The sequence below is a fragment of the Pseudopipra pipra genome, chromosome 8 (assembly GCF_036250125.1).
Source record: "Pseudopipra pipra isolate bDixPip1 chromosome 8, bDixPip1.hap1, whole genome shotgun sequence".
Taxonomy (NCBI): Eukaryota; Metazoa; Chordata; class Aves; order Passeriformes; family Pipridae; genus Pseudopipra; species Pseudopipra pipra.
Genome location: NC_087556.1, coordinates 4366838 through 4383867, shown reverse-complemented (window position 1 = coordinate 4383867; position 17030 = coordinate 4366838). Strand labels below are relative to the sequence as shown.

At 37.6% G+C, this 17030-nt stretch overlaps 2 protein-coding genes across 3 annotated transcripts in view; one reads left to right on the top strand and one right to left on the bottom strand.

The window, feature by feature from the left end:
* MYPN (myopalladin) overlaps window positions 1–6871 on the top strand; it is a 66948-nt gene extending 60077 nt beyond the window's left edge. Inside the window, exon 21 of the mRNA XM_064662280.1 lies at window positions 1616–6871. Within this exon, the coding sequence (XP_064518350.1) occupies window positions 1616–1785 (170 nt within the window). The 3' untranslated portion in view covers window positions 1786–6871. The remainder of the gene's footprint in view (window positions 1–1615) is intronic.
* The window catches only part of ATOH7 (atonal bHLH transcription factor 7), a 45358-nt gene extending 28346 nt beyond the window's left edge, over window positions 1–17012 (bottom strand). Inside the window, exon 1 of one of the 2 annotated variants that reach the window (XR_010432212.1) lies at window positions 11281–17012. Coding sequence is in view for 1 of the 2 variants with exons in the window: in XM_064662316.1 (XP_064518386.1) it covers window positions 11352–11807 (456 nt within the window). In the remaining variant the exon portion in view is untranslated. Of the gene's footprint in view, window positions 1–4077 lie in introns of those variants that run through there. The other variant, XM_064662316.1, reaches the window with a different exon arrangement.
* Window positions 17013–17030: the final 18 nt, after the last annotated feature.

Here is a 17030-nt window from a genome sequence, read left to right as displayed (position 1 = left end):
AAGAACTACAGCCCATCATTTAATTACTCTTTTATCTATGCAAGATGTAATAGTCAAAGCAGTTTATCTAGAGCAAGAGAGTACTTTGATCATTTAAGCAGCATAATAAAACAGAAAACATATATATTTTATATATATATATATATATATATAAAATATGTATTTTCCACAAACTGGCTGGATTATAACTAGACCCTCAAAGGCAAAAGAGACCAAAGTTTTCGAACTTGTATTTCTAATTTTTTTAAAAAAACCCACCTAATTATCATAAAAAGGTCACCAGTACTTCTCTGTCAGCTTCCTGCCACCTGGTGGTGATACGGGCAATAGTAATGGAAGGATCAAGAGGGGGTTGGGGAGAGGCTGATTCAAGAAAAGGGTCACATGAAAGCAAAAATAGCTATCTAAATGTTGAAACACATCAATTAAATTTTCACGTGAAGGATTCAAGGCACAAACAGGAAAAAGATGAAAAGTGAGAAATGTTTCCCAATTTCAACTATCTTATATAAAGTATGTGAGTCATACCCCAAAGTGAGTGACAGAAGTGATTTTTCCCTGTGCTATTCTGAATAGGTGCAATTGGGGTATTGTAAGTGCAATCTGATATTTTCAATTCCATGTGCAAAGAAAAATAATATGAGTTCAAGTAGAAACAAATTGGGGGCTGCAAGAAAAAAAAAAAACAAACATGTCACTTTTTCAAGTATTTCCAGACAGACAGTACCAAAATTCAGCATGGAAAGATATTTCCTGTCAATGCTTAACATGCAGAATGCAGTCCCCTGCAAATGTAGATTATCAGAGTATTGAAGCCTGAACTTCCACCCATTCATTTTAACTGCTGACAGACATATTTGTCTGATTTGGATGCAGACCTGGAGGTTTTGTATGGGTAAATACTGGCAAAGATAATATAATTATCCCTTTTCTGAAGTGTTTTAGGAATGATAACTGCTAATAATAATAATAATAATAACTAAATATTCTCACAAAATTTCAGCAGTATTTGTTCATATGGAAACATGTTGAATGTTACTTTTAAATTACTGAGTATGTGTCTTTGGATTACATTTCATAATTTTAAAAAATAATCTAGAAAACATGTTACTACTTGTAAGCAGTAGAGGGCAATCAAAATTGTAATCACTTCCTTAAAGAATTTCAAAGCAATAATACAGGGAATTTAAATGCCATCAAAAGATTTTTCAGGAAAAAAGCCCTCCAGAGGACCAAGCAGTGCAAAATCAGAGCCCTGTCCAGTTTGTTTGTCTGTTCATGCTGTGGTGTGTTTTCAGTTTTGATTGCAAGAGCTTTGGAGAAGGCTCCAAAGATTCAATCATGAAATTTTGGACTTGGTGAAATCCACATAAACATTGCCATTGAATTGCACAGGGATGGAATTCCATCCGCAGGCTTCAATAAAAATACTCCACACGGTAAACCACATCAACGACAATATTTGAAGGAACACGACCTAAAACAGAGAATAACGCTGCTGTGCTCTCCTCAAGGATGTTGGCAGCAACTTTTCGGGTCCGTGTCTCGATTTTTGTTGTGTCATTGCAAACTGCACTAGAGGTTGATACAGCCCGTTCTGCTTGTGTCGCTTCAGCTCAGTGGCACCGCCAAATTCCACAACCGCTCAAGCTCCGCCCCAGCGGCAGCCGGTACGCAAACCTCACCAGCCAAGGACTCGACATCTTCCCTGCCTTCCCAACTCCTGAGAGCCCTCTGCTCTTCTCAGCCCCATCCCAAAAGTTGGTGGAGAGTGAAGAACTTTGAAAAACAAACACTTGTTCCAGCTACACCCGCAGAGATATCAGAACTGTGAAAAAATAAATAATAAAAAAAAAAAAAAGAAGAGGTACAAGTGAAATGCTAATGGTTTACAAGCAACTTGTTTATAATTGTGTACTGCTGCTGCAAATGTTGCAACTAATACATCATACAAGACTTTTGCATATTATTTTAATGCAGGATAATTGTGGTATGGAGTGTTGTGCAATAAATTCAGTACTGTGTAGTTTGCTAAGAATTACATAGTAAACATAGTTTTCAGCACCTAAAAGCCAATACCACTTTTACTTCTTGAATTAAAGCTACTGCACTGTAGCTGCCACGGTAAGGATTGATGCTGATGAGTTGGAATACTGCCAGTGAAACCATTGACATTACAGTAACAGCAATCTTAATGAGGGTAAACAACAAGACTTTGAATGTAATTCTAAAAAACATGCCAAATAATCACAAAGCACAAGTTAAAGGGGAAAGATGTAAGTCATTTTTATATAATTATTACCACAGAATCACAGAATATGCTGATTTGGGATTATCTTAGAATTTTTGAACTTCAGACTAGATAAATATAGTGTTTCATGTAGGTACAGCTGTATACCCTAAATATTTATATTTGTGTGTGTGTGTGTGTGTACTCCATGGATTGTGCATTCACAGTGTAAGGGTTCATAAAATAAGGTACAGGGCATGTGCATAAGGTGCCAACTTAGAAAATGAAAACTCCTTTTGTCTGAAACATGGGCCCATTGCTGAAACTATTTTCCAGATGTGCTTCCTACTTTTTTCTTTACCATGTTAGTGATCGTCTGTCTTTAACACAGATGATAGCAAGCTTATAAGTTCCTGTCTCTTTTTCCTAGTTTTTAATGTGCCCCTACCATCTAGCTCATTTTATAACTAACTGAAAAGGAATTATGATCTGGTAAACTTTTACCATCACTTAGGAAATGATCACAAGTGCAGTATCTACTATGAAGACAGAAAACCCTGCTAATACACAAAAATTAAAAAGTTAAGCAACAGTTATGTGCAAAGAGCTAAAAAAAACCTCAACTGTAAGTAATAATAGTAATAAATAAGGCAAATAAATGAAAGCTCAACAGAAGGTGTTAAATGATAGCGTTGTCAATATATTTAAATATATTTAGCATTTACACAGTTGCATTAATACCTCCCAGCTCTTAGACTCTGAATGTTTAAGATGTTTTCCTGCATCTTTAAATTGCTGCTAACCCTCTTCTCTGGACATTGTTTTCAAGCATTTCTTACTTTCTGTTTGTAACATGGTTGCAGAATGCAACGAAGTCCTGATCAAAGTCACAGAAATGAAAAAAGAAATTAACAGATACTTTCATTTTAGACTATATTGGGGTTTTTTTCAAATTTAAAGTTGTAACTGAAAAAAACTACATATGCAAAGAAAACAATGGGGAGTTATCTTAAGAGTAAAAGAACATTGGATATATCCAGAGACTGAGAAAGAGAATGCCTTTCACTGGGTTTCCCACAAATACAGCTGCTGTTATCCCTAACTACTGGTTCCCTAAGGGTTTAGAGGATGTGAATTTCTTGTATTGTGAGTGAACGCCACACAACAAAACCATCATTATAACTCTCATGCTTTTGTTAGAAATCTCGGCAATTCACCCCAGAATGATCAGACCAGAAAGCCAAAACACATTCGTACCCTGAGGCACAGAACAAACTGCAGATACTTCCATGGGAAAGCAGAAATATCAGTTGTTGCCCATCTTGTACCTCTTCCCTGGCAAACAAAATAGAACTAATAGCTATTCAAAGTGATGCGTTGAGTGACTCCAGTTACGGGGTGCCCAGCTTCAGACACGTTGTGGATCTGAGTTTCTCAGATAGAGAATCTACTGCTCCTCTTGTCTTCACTTTTTAAGGACGGCTTAGGGATTCCATTTTTTGCCTGGGATCTATCCTATTAGGCAAGTCTAGCTACAAGAGTGATCACTTGAAACAGAGTTCTTTACACAGTACAGAAGAAAGGAATACTAGTACTTAGTATTGGCAACTATCTGGTTACCAGTGCTGGAATCACACTGCTCAGACTGACAGCACTAGTGGTTCTCACATTTTACAACACACTCAAAAACTCAGTGCAAATTCAGACAAAGCCCACAGTGCAAATATGCAAACCATATCTCCTCCCCCTTCCTCTGCAATTTCAGTGGAATGTCTCCAAACTCACATGATTACGACTTGAACTGACAAGCTGAGGATTAAGCGGTACAACGTTTTATAAAATGTACATTCAGTTCTCTGGAAGTGGGAGGACGAGAAGCTACTGTTCAAAAACTTTTTCAAAAGATCTGTGCAAGGAGGATTAATCCTTAGTCATTCAAGAAGGGGCCCTAGAAATCTCACCGAGAGTTAGACTACAGAAAACGGATCACCAGAATCTGTCAGCTGAACATTCTCTCCTGGTCAGTGCTTGCAAAAGGATCAAAATCCATCACATTTCCCTGCATAACGCAGAAGTCACTAATTTGAATTACTTCCAGTGCATCTGATAGAAACAAAATCAGAATCTGATCCCAAATGGTCTGTAGTCATTACATTTTGTTAGTTAACTGTTACAGAACACTTTTCCTCTGCATACACTGAGCCTATAAAGCGAGTCTGTACAGGCAGCTTATGTGAATGGATGTCAAATGCTGTTAGTAGTATTGATATGCTCATCACAAGGAAGACTCGATAGAAAAAGACACCAAAATTATGTTTGTTGTTAAGTGGTGGAAAAGCCAATGGAAAAAGGCTTGTGTAAGCAGCAGAGACAGCACTGAGTTGTTTAAGTTGTGGGCTTGTGAAGGATGGCACTGCCTTCCCATACTATGTCAAGCTGTGCCAGAGCCTGTGCAACTGTGCTCCTTCCTGACCAACACAGCTGCTCGTCGCTGGTGTTTATTGAAGAACTGATCTGACTCCACACTAACACAGCATTTCATTCTCTGGCTCAGGGCAGGCTAATGCAGCAACAAAAATCAATGCTAGACCTTCCGCTGAGGTCACTGTTAGCTATTAACTTCCAAAAGTCCATGAAACCACCCCAGTGTGGAGCACAGTGCTCTATCACTACAACACAGAAATGGCCAGGTTCGTAACCTCTCAAGTGTTTACTGATTCAGAATCTTGAGGTTTATTTAGTTTCCCCTTTCCTCAAAGTCCTGGTTTTGTATACAATCAGAGGCACAGTATACTGAAAACAAGCAGAAATGACAGCATTTGCATTGCAATTCTAGATTCAGAAAGTATTGTCTTTGCTTTAAAATTTTGGTCCAGATGGATGCCAACCCAGCCTGCAGCAGCACAGAGGGCTGCACTGGTATCATTGGACCTCTTGCCTTAAAACTGCTGCATTGAGTTCCTTGTTTTCATCTGGAAGGTGGAACAACCCTTCCCAATGCCTCACGTCTGCCAGTGTGAGGAGATAAGAGCACACACTTCAAACAGGAGAAGCCAGGTCTGCAGTTCTTCATCTTAATACATAAACAAATGCCAGTCCCAACTGATCACAGTAATTGTAGGTATTTCCAACAAGTCTGGAATAAGAATTCATTTAAGAACTGTGTTCTTAATGCTACCAGGTTTAAAAGCATTACTTTCTGGAAAATGTCATAAAAAAAATTATTTACAAGACTTAACAAAATATTTATACTGAAAAAAATACTTGAGAAGTGATTCATTGATAATTATCTTATTATTTCCAATATAAAGATGTTCACTTTGAGCTTTAAGATTCTAGTTTATATCTTTTCTTAATTAAAGTTGATATTTTTTATTTTTTGAACCAAAGTCATTCTCACTGGGAAGAAAAAATGTTAATATCAGTTTTAAAGTACATTTTAAGTCCACATGAAAGGAAAAACAAAACACCTGCCCTTCATCTCACCTGAACTTAAACAAATGCTTCAAAGTTGCATACAAGACTGTGTCGTTCACACATTTGAATAATTTGAATAAATGTGCAACAATGCCAGAAGTTCTCAGAACTTTGCTGTGACAGCTGATTAATAGAATCAGACTTTACATTATTTAGAAGAAAATCATAAAGTACTGTCAAGTTATATACTAGCCATGCTTCTAGCAGATAGTTGTGAAATAAAGTTGTTGCCTTTTTAAACAATTCTTGATATCAGTTTCCTTTGATTTTAAATTATGCTTTCTTTTGCTGATAACCTCAGCCTCTTCACCTAAGGTTGAAAGAACAAGTATTCTCAGGGGTATCAGATACAGAAGAACAGAACCAAAAAAAGGATGAGTGCCAACACATTTGCTGCTTGTGATTTTGCTTTCCCATAACCACACTTCTCCATTCTTACCTGATTCCTGTGTACTTCTGTGCCTGCCAGGTCAGAGAAAACCTTCTTAAGACCATTTTAGCTCAGCTGCTTCCTCTAAGCAACACAAGCTGCTTTTATTAACGCCTTTATATTTCAAGTCCACCATAAAGAACCATTTATTGCATAATAAAAAGAAATCCTGGGCCGTATGTGCTGTGAATTTAAGTGGAGTTCTCCACTTACAGCAGGGGGAATTCTGCTCAGAAACAAACATCCTTTATGGTCACACAGTCTGTTAGCAGCAGGCATCATGGTTTTTTTTAAAGAGATTGAAAAATATTGAAGACAATCTGAAATTTTAGAAAAAAAAAAATTACTATGCACCCCAGGCTGCAGGAAGCCACTCAAAAATTAACTTCTTATTCCTTGGAGTTACATATGGAGATATTCTAAGCAAATCCTGTAAAAAGATACATTTTGCATGCTAATTTCGGTACAAATGAAAACTGGACTACACATTAGGAAAAAACTTGTAGACAATACTAAAACGTACTCTTTGGTAGAAAATACATTTGTATATTATACAGGGGGTTGGTTTGGGGTTTTGAAAGCCACTATTTCTCAGAATGTAATTAAAGTTAAAAATATAGAGCATTTTTTAATAAGTTCACAAGTACTAGGTGAAATCAATGTTTGTTATAAGATATCTGTGTAGAGGAAACACTGGACTGCTTCTTCCATGAATAAATATGTCTTTATCCTCAGCGCATGTGGTTTTTTACCCTGGACATTTCTAGAAATAGAAGAGCTGAACATTTTTTTAGACATATTTAGAGCAAAAAGCAGATGTTCCGCAAACTCTTATTTTAAAAAATCTAGATAAGTTTCACTCCTGAACCACAGAAAACTGCATCCATATTGCTTAGCTGAAATAGCTGGAATCCCAAGTGTAAGGGTATCTATCTTAAGGCAAAAGCTTCCTTTGGAAAATCAAAAATTTGCTTGGATGTAGTATTTTTTTTAAAACCTGTGCCTGGTCAATCACAGGAGGGACTTCCACAAAGATTTCACCAGGAAAGTTTACTTAACAAGATGGAAAAAGTCAGCTAAACACAGAAATACCTAAGAAGTTGCCATGTCATTGACTTTACAAGTCTTTAATGGAGGTTGGTCCCCTTTTTACTTTTAAGAATTAGTACAGCAGCATCAGTTCTTGGTGTTATTTTGGAATTCCAGTCAAGAGCTGAGTTTTGTCCTATATGTGTGTAAATTACGAGATGGGCCGTGCCCTAAATACCTTATAAATGGTGAGAATGGAAAACAGAAGCCTAAAAAATTGGAATGAATGGAAGCTGTAAGACATGCTACTACATATCTGCTAAAGATCTCAATACTCAGACAGGAAGCAACCACTGACTTTTTGTTACTAACACACATTTTGGGAACGTGCTACTATGTGGGAAAGCTAATTCTGCTTTCAGCCACTGAAAAGTCACTGCAGTTAAAACTCTCACTCTAATTCCAAGCTCAAAAATAACTCTGGGCATGGCAAAACAGGGCGACATGATTCAAAGAATCAGAGAAGCAGAGTATCTGTAGCTACTTCAAAAAGAAAGCCCTGCAGAAACCCTTTCAGAAAGACAGAGGTTAATTTCCCACAAAGAGTTCATTAGAATTTCATCCTGAATTTCAACAGTGAAACATGTATGCGTGTAGAACACAAATAGATACTTAATGAAGCAAGAATTTCTCATCCCTAATGTTTTCACAATAATGTGGTTCTAGAATTAGTGATAACTGGACAGATGTGTCAGGTGTAGTACTGATACTACAAACAGAAGCATTTCAGGTTTGCACTGCTGTTCAGTGGGACCAGGATTTATGAGCAGACAAAACTCGGTCACTAACAACACACCCAGCTCTAAGCACCTAAGCTTTTGCTTCATTTGGAGGCTTATTAGAAGCAATCATTATTTAAGGGGAGGGGGTTTCAGATGCCCATTCCAGTAAAGTCCAGTACAGAAGGTGGCTCACAGCCGCTACCTGACAAGCATCAAACAGTCAGTGGGGAACAAGTATTCGGGAGCAATAATCAAATCCAAGTTAAACAGTTAAGTTTATATTTCATGAACTGTCACTGAAGTATTTGTAAAGGAAAGCTATAAAAGAAACTAATTACTTTCTGAATAGTTGTTGAGTCTGAGAAGTCACAACCAACATGGATATTATCTGCTTTTCAGACTGCCTTCTGAAAGGATTTTTAATGATTAAAAACTCTCACCACCCCAATTCACTCTCCAAAAAGCTTTGGCAGATGATCAATAGACAGACAGCTGTCTACACACTACAAAGGACTTACTCTGCTGCCTTCTGTACTATAGTAAACCAGAAATACCAACTTACAGCTCAAACCTGCACCCTCCCAAGAAACAAAAATACTACAGCATTATATATATATTAAAAAAAAAAAAGGCACAAAACCACCGCAATTTTCCCACTGGTAATATTACTAATATTATCAATAAACATTCACCTCCCACTACCACAATAAAATCTAAGAGAATGGGAATGATAAATCTCATTATAGTGCTCAACAGCAGAGATTGGTGCCATGACCTGATTTACAAGGGTTCACAATCTATGTACTGCACTTCAGCGCTTTTTAGGGCTTCAGTTTCAATTCTTAATAATTTTTGGTAATGTGAGCACAGATATTTTATAGTTTGTGTTGCTTTGTTCCTCTTCATGTGAGCTTACTACCATTTAATTATTCACTGCATACTAATTTGGTTTTTTAACTATATCTATCATCATATGCAGTAGACAGTAAATTAAAATGTTCTGAGGAAGAAACAAACTTGGAAAAGAAATAGATGTCAAGTACTTTTACCTGAATTACATATAAACTGCAGTGTCATGTCCCACAAAAACAAATCATGTGCCAGTAGAGACAAACACAGTCTTGTTCTTGAACACTACTCTGGTATTTATCCTTTTGTACTGTGATCTCCTTCCCACCTCAGCTTTAGGATATCTTTCACCAATCCAAGTTTTCCATGGCATATAATCACATGATTTATTTGTATCATATTCCCATTTTGGTATGGAAAACCCACTACTGTGCCAGCAGTGCAGGTGAGACAGTGTCTGCCTAAGTTTACAGCTAATAAATTAGGGTAAGATGGCACAGCATTTAATTATTTAAGAATTGCATTCGTTCCCATTACATACATCAACTTGTCACTTAATGATAATATCTAAACAGTATTAACTTGACCATATGATGAACAACAATTAATTCTATTGTATCTATGAGTAACATGCCTTCATACCCCTACAAGGATGAATCTGCTTTCTCTTTGCTAATAAAGCTCTAATGTAATTCATAAAAAGCAAAGGCCCACATTTTAATAATTAACACTATTCACTGCTTTTAGAGAGGCTAAATATACAATTAAAAAACCATTCCTGTATGCCAGTGTTTAAAAGGAGAGAATTGCTCAGAATACACAATGTCTCTTCCACAGAGGTTTAACCTGGCCTGAAAGTGTCCCAGCAGCTTCCACGCCAGGAACCATCCAACTCCCACCTCAGGAAACGTCCAAGCCTCACAACAGTGACCAAGGGCAAAACGTCAGGAAGGGCTCTGGCAGAAGACAGACAGTGAGGTCAGGTGTCTGTATGTAACTGCTCCTGCAGCACAGGCCCTCTCCCCAAAGCAGGGTTTAGTTCCTGTGGATGCTTTTGTTTTCTCTGAAAGCTGCTTAATTGTCAAAAATAGCTCCTATCAAAGCTAATAATTTGTCATTTGAAAGAATTCTCAAATATAAGACATGGCAGCAGCCAGCAGGGAACCTGCCAGCCTTCCCTGCTGGAAACCCACCAACAGCTGTTGTGGGACAGCAGCTCCTTTTCTCCTTCTCTCTCGTGGCTAACACCAGCCAGGACTCGTCTCAGGAGTTCCCCACAGCAGCACCAGCAGAAGGACCCCTGAGCTTCAGCCTGCTGCCATCACAACAGGCATCAGCAGCTGAACTCCTGCAGACTCTCCACCCTGCTACAAACACATCTGCTTCCTCAGCCAGTCTGCTCCTGCTCCTTTTTTCATCTTCCCAACCTCCTTTCCTCTTCCACCTTTTCTTCCCAGACCCCTCAGTCCCCCCCAAGTGAAAGCAGCAAGCAAACAAAAGGCCATTCAGCACATTACTGGGGCTGAAATGAACTCGACTGCTCCATCATTTTTTCCCAAGCTCTTATCTTTGAGGCTGTTTTCCAGAGGGTACGTAAAACACACTCCTTACTGTAACTGGGAAGCAAGTATCATTTGGCAGCAGGGTTCTTCTGCATATTAAATTGCCAGGATTGTGATGGAAGCAGTGTAACATTTGGTGTAGGAAATTCACTAGTAAGTAATTCCTAGAGTAGGAATTTCAGGTAGATGGTGAGGACATAGCATAGAAAACACTTTATTTATGATTTACAAAATCTGTTATTGTTTCCAGATAACACAGGATTAAAAAATAAAATCATTTAAAGTCTACAAAAATCTAAAAGTTTAGAGTATTTTCACGCGAGCATCCTCATTTATGGTATATAATCACACATGCTTTTACAACCACTAAAAATAAAACATTCTTTCCATGACTTGAAACTAGCTCTTTTTTGAGCATACAAGAAACACCATAAATTGGATTAAAGCAAACCTACACAACCTTGGAACCCATAATGTCAAACTTACAAAGTTTAAGAAAGTTAGTTCTCTGAGGACTAGAACAACGATACATTATAAAACTTTTTCCATGGGAGCCATTTCTGTGAAAACAAACCAAAGAATAAGTTTAAAGCTGACATAAAAATAAAAACATGGAACAAAGTTAATTTCTGCTGGTATTCCATTCAGTTACACCATGGGTCAACTTGTTCCATGATTTGTAGAAATACTGTCATGATTCATCACAGTAAAAAAAAACCACCAAAAACTTACTTAATGAAAAAAGCAAATGAACTAGATGAACTAGGAAACAATTGTCAGAAAGACTTCAAATTAAAAGTATACTTTCCACTAGCATTAAATAAATTCAATTTTCTTAAATGCATTTTGAAGTTCTCAAAGCAAATTCGCCAAATTAGTAGAAGAGGCGAACAAAATGAGCTATTATAATGCCAATATTACCTTAGTCAAGCAGATTAACTCTTGCTAATTATTAAATTACACATCTGCTGCATATTCTTAGTTCACGAGTTCTAATTAGCTGTTTGAAAGTGTTCCGGGTGGTAGCTGAATATCCGCTGTGCGTACGGATCACTGTCCATGGCCAGTTTCTGTCCCGTGTAATGGTGGTAGCTCTCGGGGTGGAAGTGCTCACAGTGCAGGCTAATCCATTCCCGCTCAGTACTGTACCTTTCTGCTTCAGCAAGGATTCTGGTGAGAGCCATGATATAACTCAGGGCCATCTGCAGGGTCTCATACTTGGACAGCTTCTTATCCTGACCCCACTGCGGGACCACTTTCCTCAAGCGATCAAAGGCCGTGTTCAGTCCCTGCATCCGCCGTCTCTCCCGGGCGTTGGCAGCCAGTCTTCTCTTGGCAGCGTTCTCCATCCTTTCCGAACTGCACTTCACAACACAGCCAGCTCCACTCCTGCACTGCATGTCTGATTCCACACCTGAATCTGAGTGACTGGATTTACAGGTTTTCATATTTGATGTAGCTTCAGTTTCATACACACACACAAAGATTACTTTGTAAAAATTAGATATTTAGAAAGTGGTCAGGAAAGCACTGTTTTGAGCTGCCTGCATACCTCTTGAATCTGTTTCCAGATCTCAGTGACAAAATATTTTTCTTAGCTTCTTAAAAAAAAAAGAAAAAAAAAAGAAAAATCTTCTTGTTCTTCTGGAAATGTCCAAAAATGTTTCTTCTAGTTTAAAGAAAGAATGAAGAACTGTTAATGTCTTATGCTTTCATTCTTTTAATTTCTTTAATCTCAAGCAGAGAGAAAACAATGAAATCTCCCTTCTCAGAATGTATGTTACTGAAGAAAATGATCCATTTATTCCAGCTAGGATTCCAAACGACTATTTTAAATGAGGGAAGTTCTGGTTCAGTTTAGGAGAGTATTTTGAAATGGTGAATGGTTGCGATCTGAAGATGTAACTTCCTAACACAGATCTCTCCTTTGGCTCCTGCTGGCCAGCAATGACTGTGTTGTATGGACAAGATGAGGCTTTATAGGAACTGCAAAAGCCAAACAGGTGGTAGCAGGTGGGCAGGCGGCACACTGCTTCCATCCCAGTACCTTCCCACCCTGGGAACTACAGGCAGGGAAGAAAAAAAAAAACCAGAACAGTAAAATCTGAACATTACAGCCTTCATCTGGTGAGAAGTCTTCCAAAGCCATTCTGTCCAGCCCTAACAACTTGCCATCTGGAGTAGTGTCTGGCTGACCCTGGGCAGTTAAGCAAAAGATCTTTTCAAAGGATAAATCTGTTGCAACACAGGGGGAAAAAAAAAATCTCTGTGCATTGTAGCATTTGTACATTAAAGCACGTGAAAATTCTGGTGAGGTATTGAGGATAGAAGAAATAGCTGCTTTAATGAAACAGGAGAAATAGCCTAATGATATACAGCCAAGAATAATGTTTTGCACATATGGTACCAAAATAAGCAAACTTAAACCACTAGAAACCCTTCGGCAAGCACAATTTTAATACTGTATAAAGTACACAACATTGCAGTCAGAACTGTATCTTGAGAAAAATGGGAATTGTATATTTGCCTGTAAGCAAATTCAGTGTCATGAAATCACTGAAATATCCTTAAACAGTTAAAATGTAATAATGATTGCAAAAATACACAGATAGGTTGTGATAGTCACACACAAAAACATGCAAGTATAGAAATCATCTGAAAACTGCTGTTTTTAATACACCGTATTAAAGCATATATGTGCATTTTATGTGGGTTAGAAGTGTCTTTTTAGCAATATCACTAAATAAGTAATGAGAACAAAAGACTATGTGAAAAACAGAAATCTGCTTGCTGGCAGTAAGGGATCAATTCTGCTACCAACTGTAATGATAGAGAAGCCACCCTATATACACCCACATAACCAAAACATCTTTCTTTTACTGTACTTGTACTATTAAGACCACAGCTACATAAACTTAGGAGGATATATCAAACAATCATTTTATGATGTACATACAAGGGGGGGGGAACCCACCACACAATGATTTATTATCTGTATTGATTTCAAACTTAATTAAATTGTTACCAGCATTCATAAATTAGTAACTTTTTTCATTAGAGACTGAATACTGTATATTTATTTAGAACTATAGCTCAATTGTTTTCATTATGACTCCAAAACTTGGTGTAGTTGTAAACAGCTGATTAATCCCTAGGAAAAGCAATGACAATGAAGTGAGGTTGAATAATCCAGAAACAATAGGATGCAATTGAACACTAATGGACTCCAGTGTGACAGATGTTGAATGTCGGCTGTTACGCCCAGTTGCTCTGCTCTTAATATTCTGCAGCCTAATGACTGTGATCAGAGAGGAGAGCTGGGGTAGGGGCTCTCCATTATCCCATTATCAAAATGCATGCCACTTCTTCAATTTTTAAAGAAGTACAACTGCATCACGTTTCATTAGAAACGTTCCACTTTGCTCTCTGTGTGCACTGACCTGTTCTGCCAAACGTAACGAACGACTACCACACGTTAAGGTGCTCCTTTCTGACTGAGAGTTTCTGATTATCCCTGTGAGGGAGAGGTGAGAACAGCACCTTACAAAACCCCTCATAACTATATGTCCTTCCAAAAAAAAAAAAAAAAAAAAAAAAAATCAGCAATTAGAACTTGGGAGATATTTCTTTTTCTGAAGGCACTTCATGGGAAGTACTGCATGCACAGCATTAAAAACAATACACATCTGACCTTCATGCTATTGCTGGGGCATATTTTAGTGCTACTGCAGCCTTCTATGCCCAAATAAGTTTGTTAAATCCTTTGTCTCTTACAATGAATCTCCAATGATGTTTAATGTAAAACAAAACAACAGAATCAAGGTGTACCATAAGTTAATAAATATTGTGTGTTCTCATGAGGTAGCTATTACTCAATTCAGGTAATTAATCACTCAGTGTTAGGAGTGCTGCTAACTTCAAACCAGAAATACAAAAAGTTTCCCTTTAAAATGTCATATGGTATAATTCTGTATTTTTTCATTTGTCAGTTTTTTTGTTTTAACTTAATATGTGCTGCTAATCCTAATTGATTCACCACCATTATGCTTTGACTAACACACTACTATAATCTCAAGAGAGAAGCTGTGATTTATCTCTCCTACTGAACAAACTGTACCATTAGCTTAAATGGTTTATCACCAAATCACAGGACAAGGGCCCAGATCCATTTGGATTAATAACAAAACCCTAACAGGATTTTGTACCTTATAGGCAAAGCTAAAAAAATGCTCTGTGTCTGATGAAAACACCTGCCTTGCATAATTTCATTTTCTTTAAAGTTTCTGCTTTATGAATGCGAAACATGAAAAGTATCAAGGTCTTATCCATACACATCAATTAATTTAGTTCATTTGCACAGCCCCCCTGCACAGCCATATGAGAATATGTTATTTCAAACTCAAAAATGAACAGCTTTATTGCTCAGTGAATAACAGAAAGGGTATAAGACTAAATTTTCCCAGGTTTCCTTCACTTGGCTTGACTTCCTCTATATTTCAGCTTGTCTCAGTTAGTGCTTATGTAATTTTACTCCCTTCCCCCTTTATTTTTCACAATTTCTCAGAGATAATAATATTTGAAATATTATTTTTCAAATTATCATCAATATTTTATGTTTTCAAAAAGTTATTAACGTATTCTGATGAGATACTCTGCTGTGGTGCTAAAAACTTTTCCAGATCCCAGCATGGGTTTTGTACACCAACCATTTCATAAGAATTTCCCTTTTACTCTTATTTTACCATCATAGACAATCTCAAGCCAGAGGAACATTAGAATCACCAGAAAGTTCTGTGTCTACTCAAGTTACTCAAATTTCAACTTTTCAACCTCTAACTATGCAGGTACAAATTTAGTGCTACTCCATGGTCCTTGCAGCATTATTCTTAAGTCACATTTTAAATTCAAAACAGTATCATTTATCAAAATATTATGTTTTCCTCAGAGAAAAACAAGAGAGATGAATAAGAATGCTATTTCAGTCCTAATCCAAATTATTTTAGCATCTTTAAGCCACCACTGATATTAGGAAAATGGAGGAGAGTTTCAGTGCATTAAAGAAATTAAATAGTTTCAGGATCTATGACTACATACATAAAGTCATAAAAATTGTCTTCTAGGTATCCAAGTTAATAACTCAGATGCTGACTATCTCAGCTCCCACTAAGAGATCTCTCACCTGTACTACTATGGAAAACAACCTAATTACTTCTGTTGTTGATTAACTGTGGCAAAACACTAAATTTAAAATGAAGTGAAAGCAATATTTCTGGTTAAAGTCTAATTCCGCAATACATTCCCTTCTCTAGTTGTACTAAAAATAACATATCAAAACAAGAATCTTACCTCTCTCTTCCAGCCAGAACTGACTAGTTAATCTCGGGTAGATCCTTTCTAAAAGCCTCCTCAAGGCTTCTTAGCACTGTAGTTCACACTGAGGAAAGCTGAAGGACTGGCATGCTGTGTGCTGCTTGATTAAGAGCAGGTGGGTAGCTACCAAAATACAACCATCCTTAAGAACCCAATGTCTTGCAGCATTTGACTCAGCTCACAAGACAGGCTAGAAATCACACACAGGTGTGTGGAATCCTGTGTTCTCCTGCCTTGGTTATTTGCATTGTTTTCCCTGTCACGGCCATAAGAATATCAGAAAACACAATAACTCACCAGAGAATGTTGTATCCTGAACTGACAGTAACTAATACTGGCAAGTGGAGTAGCAAACTGCAGCTGCAAGAGGAGCCTGCAATCATTTCACCCAGGGCTTCCCACCCTCAGCCTGGACACCCTTTTCTATGAGTGCTTAGAACATTATAAGTTTCCTCTTCAGTCTCTGGTTGAAATCTTCTTTCTAGTAGCTCACATAAGTCTTCCAGCTACACTTAAGGCTCTACTTGCCATACCCTCCATTTACCACTTCTCAATTGACCCATTTCTCCTTGCCAGTCATCCTCTCTGTTCCACATGATCTTTCTTAGGTAGCTTTCCCTCGGCTGAGGCTCAAAACCCACAGCTTTCCCCAGTGATCCTGGACAGAATACCATTTCAACATAACTTTGTTTGAAAGCATGTTTTTGCAACAGGAGGTCTGAAACCTCCTGAAAAATCAAAAATGAGGAAGGGTTCCTTTTCTCACGGTACTAGAGGAACATGTTTTGAACCTGGTTCTTATCTACATTATATATTGAATATGATTACATGTACAGATACATATACACAAGACAGCTCACCAAAGAAGTTTCCACTTCAAATGATATCACAACCCACTGCACCACTAAAGCAGCAAAAAAGGCTTTGACATATTAAAAAGCTGGTGAATTTTTTGAGCACTTGGCACCACATATGATCTCATGTGCTCAAAAATACAGTTATCCACCAAGGTCAGTCCCACCTGCACACGCTCAGTGATCTGCAAAAGCTGTCCTGATGTTTTCCACAAAGGAACCTACAGACACACAACAGGAGACACCTTTTATTTTCCTTTATACCCAATTTCAATGGGACAAGAGTCTTCCAGAAAAGACCTTCCATTACTACATAGCTTGAGAACTATTAAAAGCACTACCTAAAATGCACCAAGAAACAGACAAGGGAAGAGATCCAGTTTCCCCTCCTGAATTCAAACAGGAATTACTGGGTTTATGGTCTTTGATTTCCCTAACCTGTTCTCT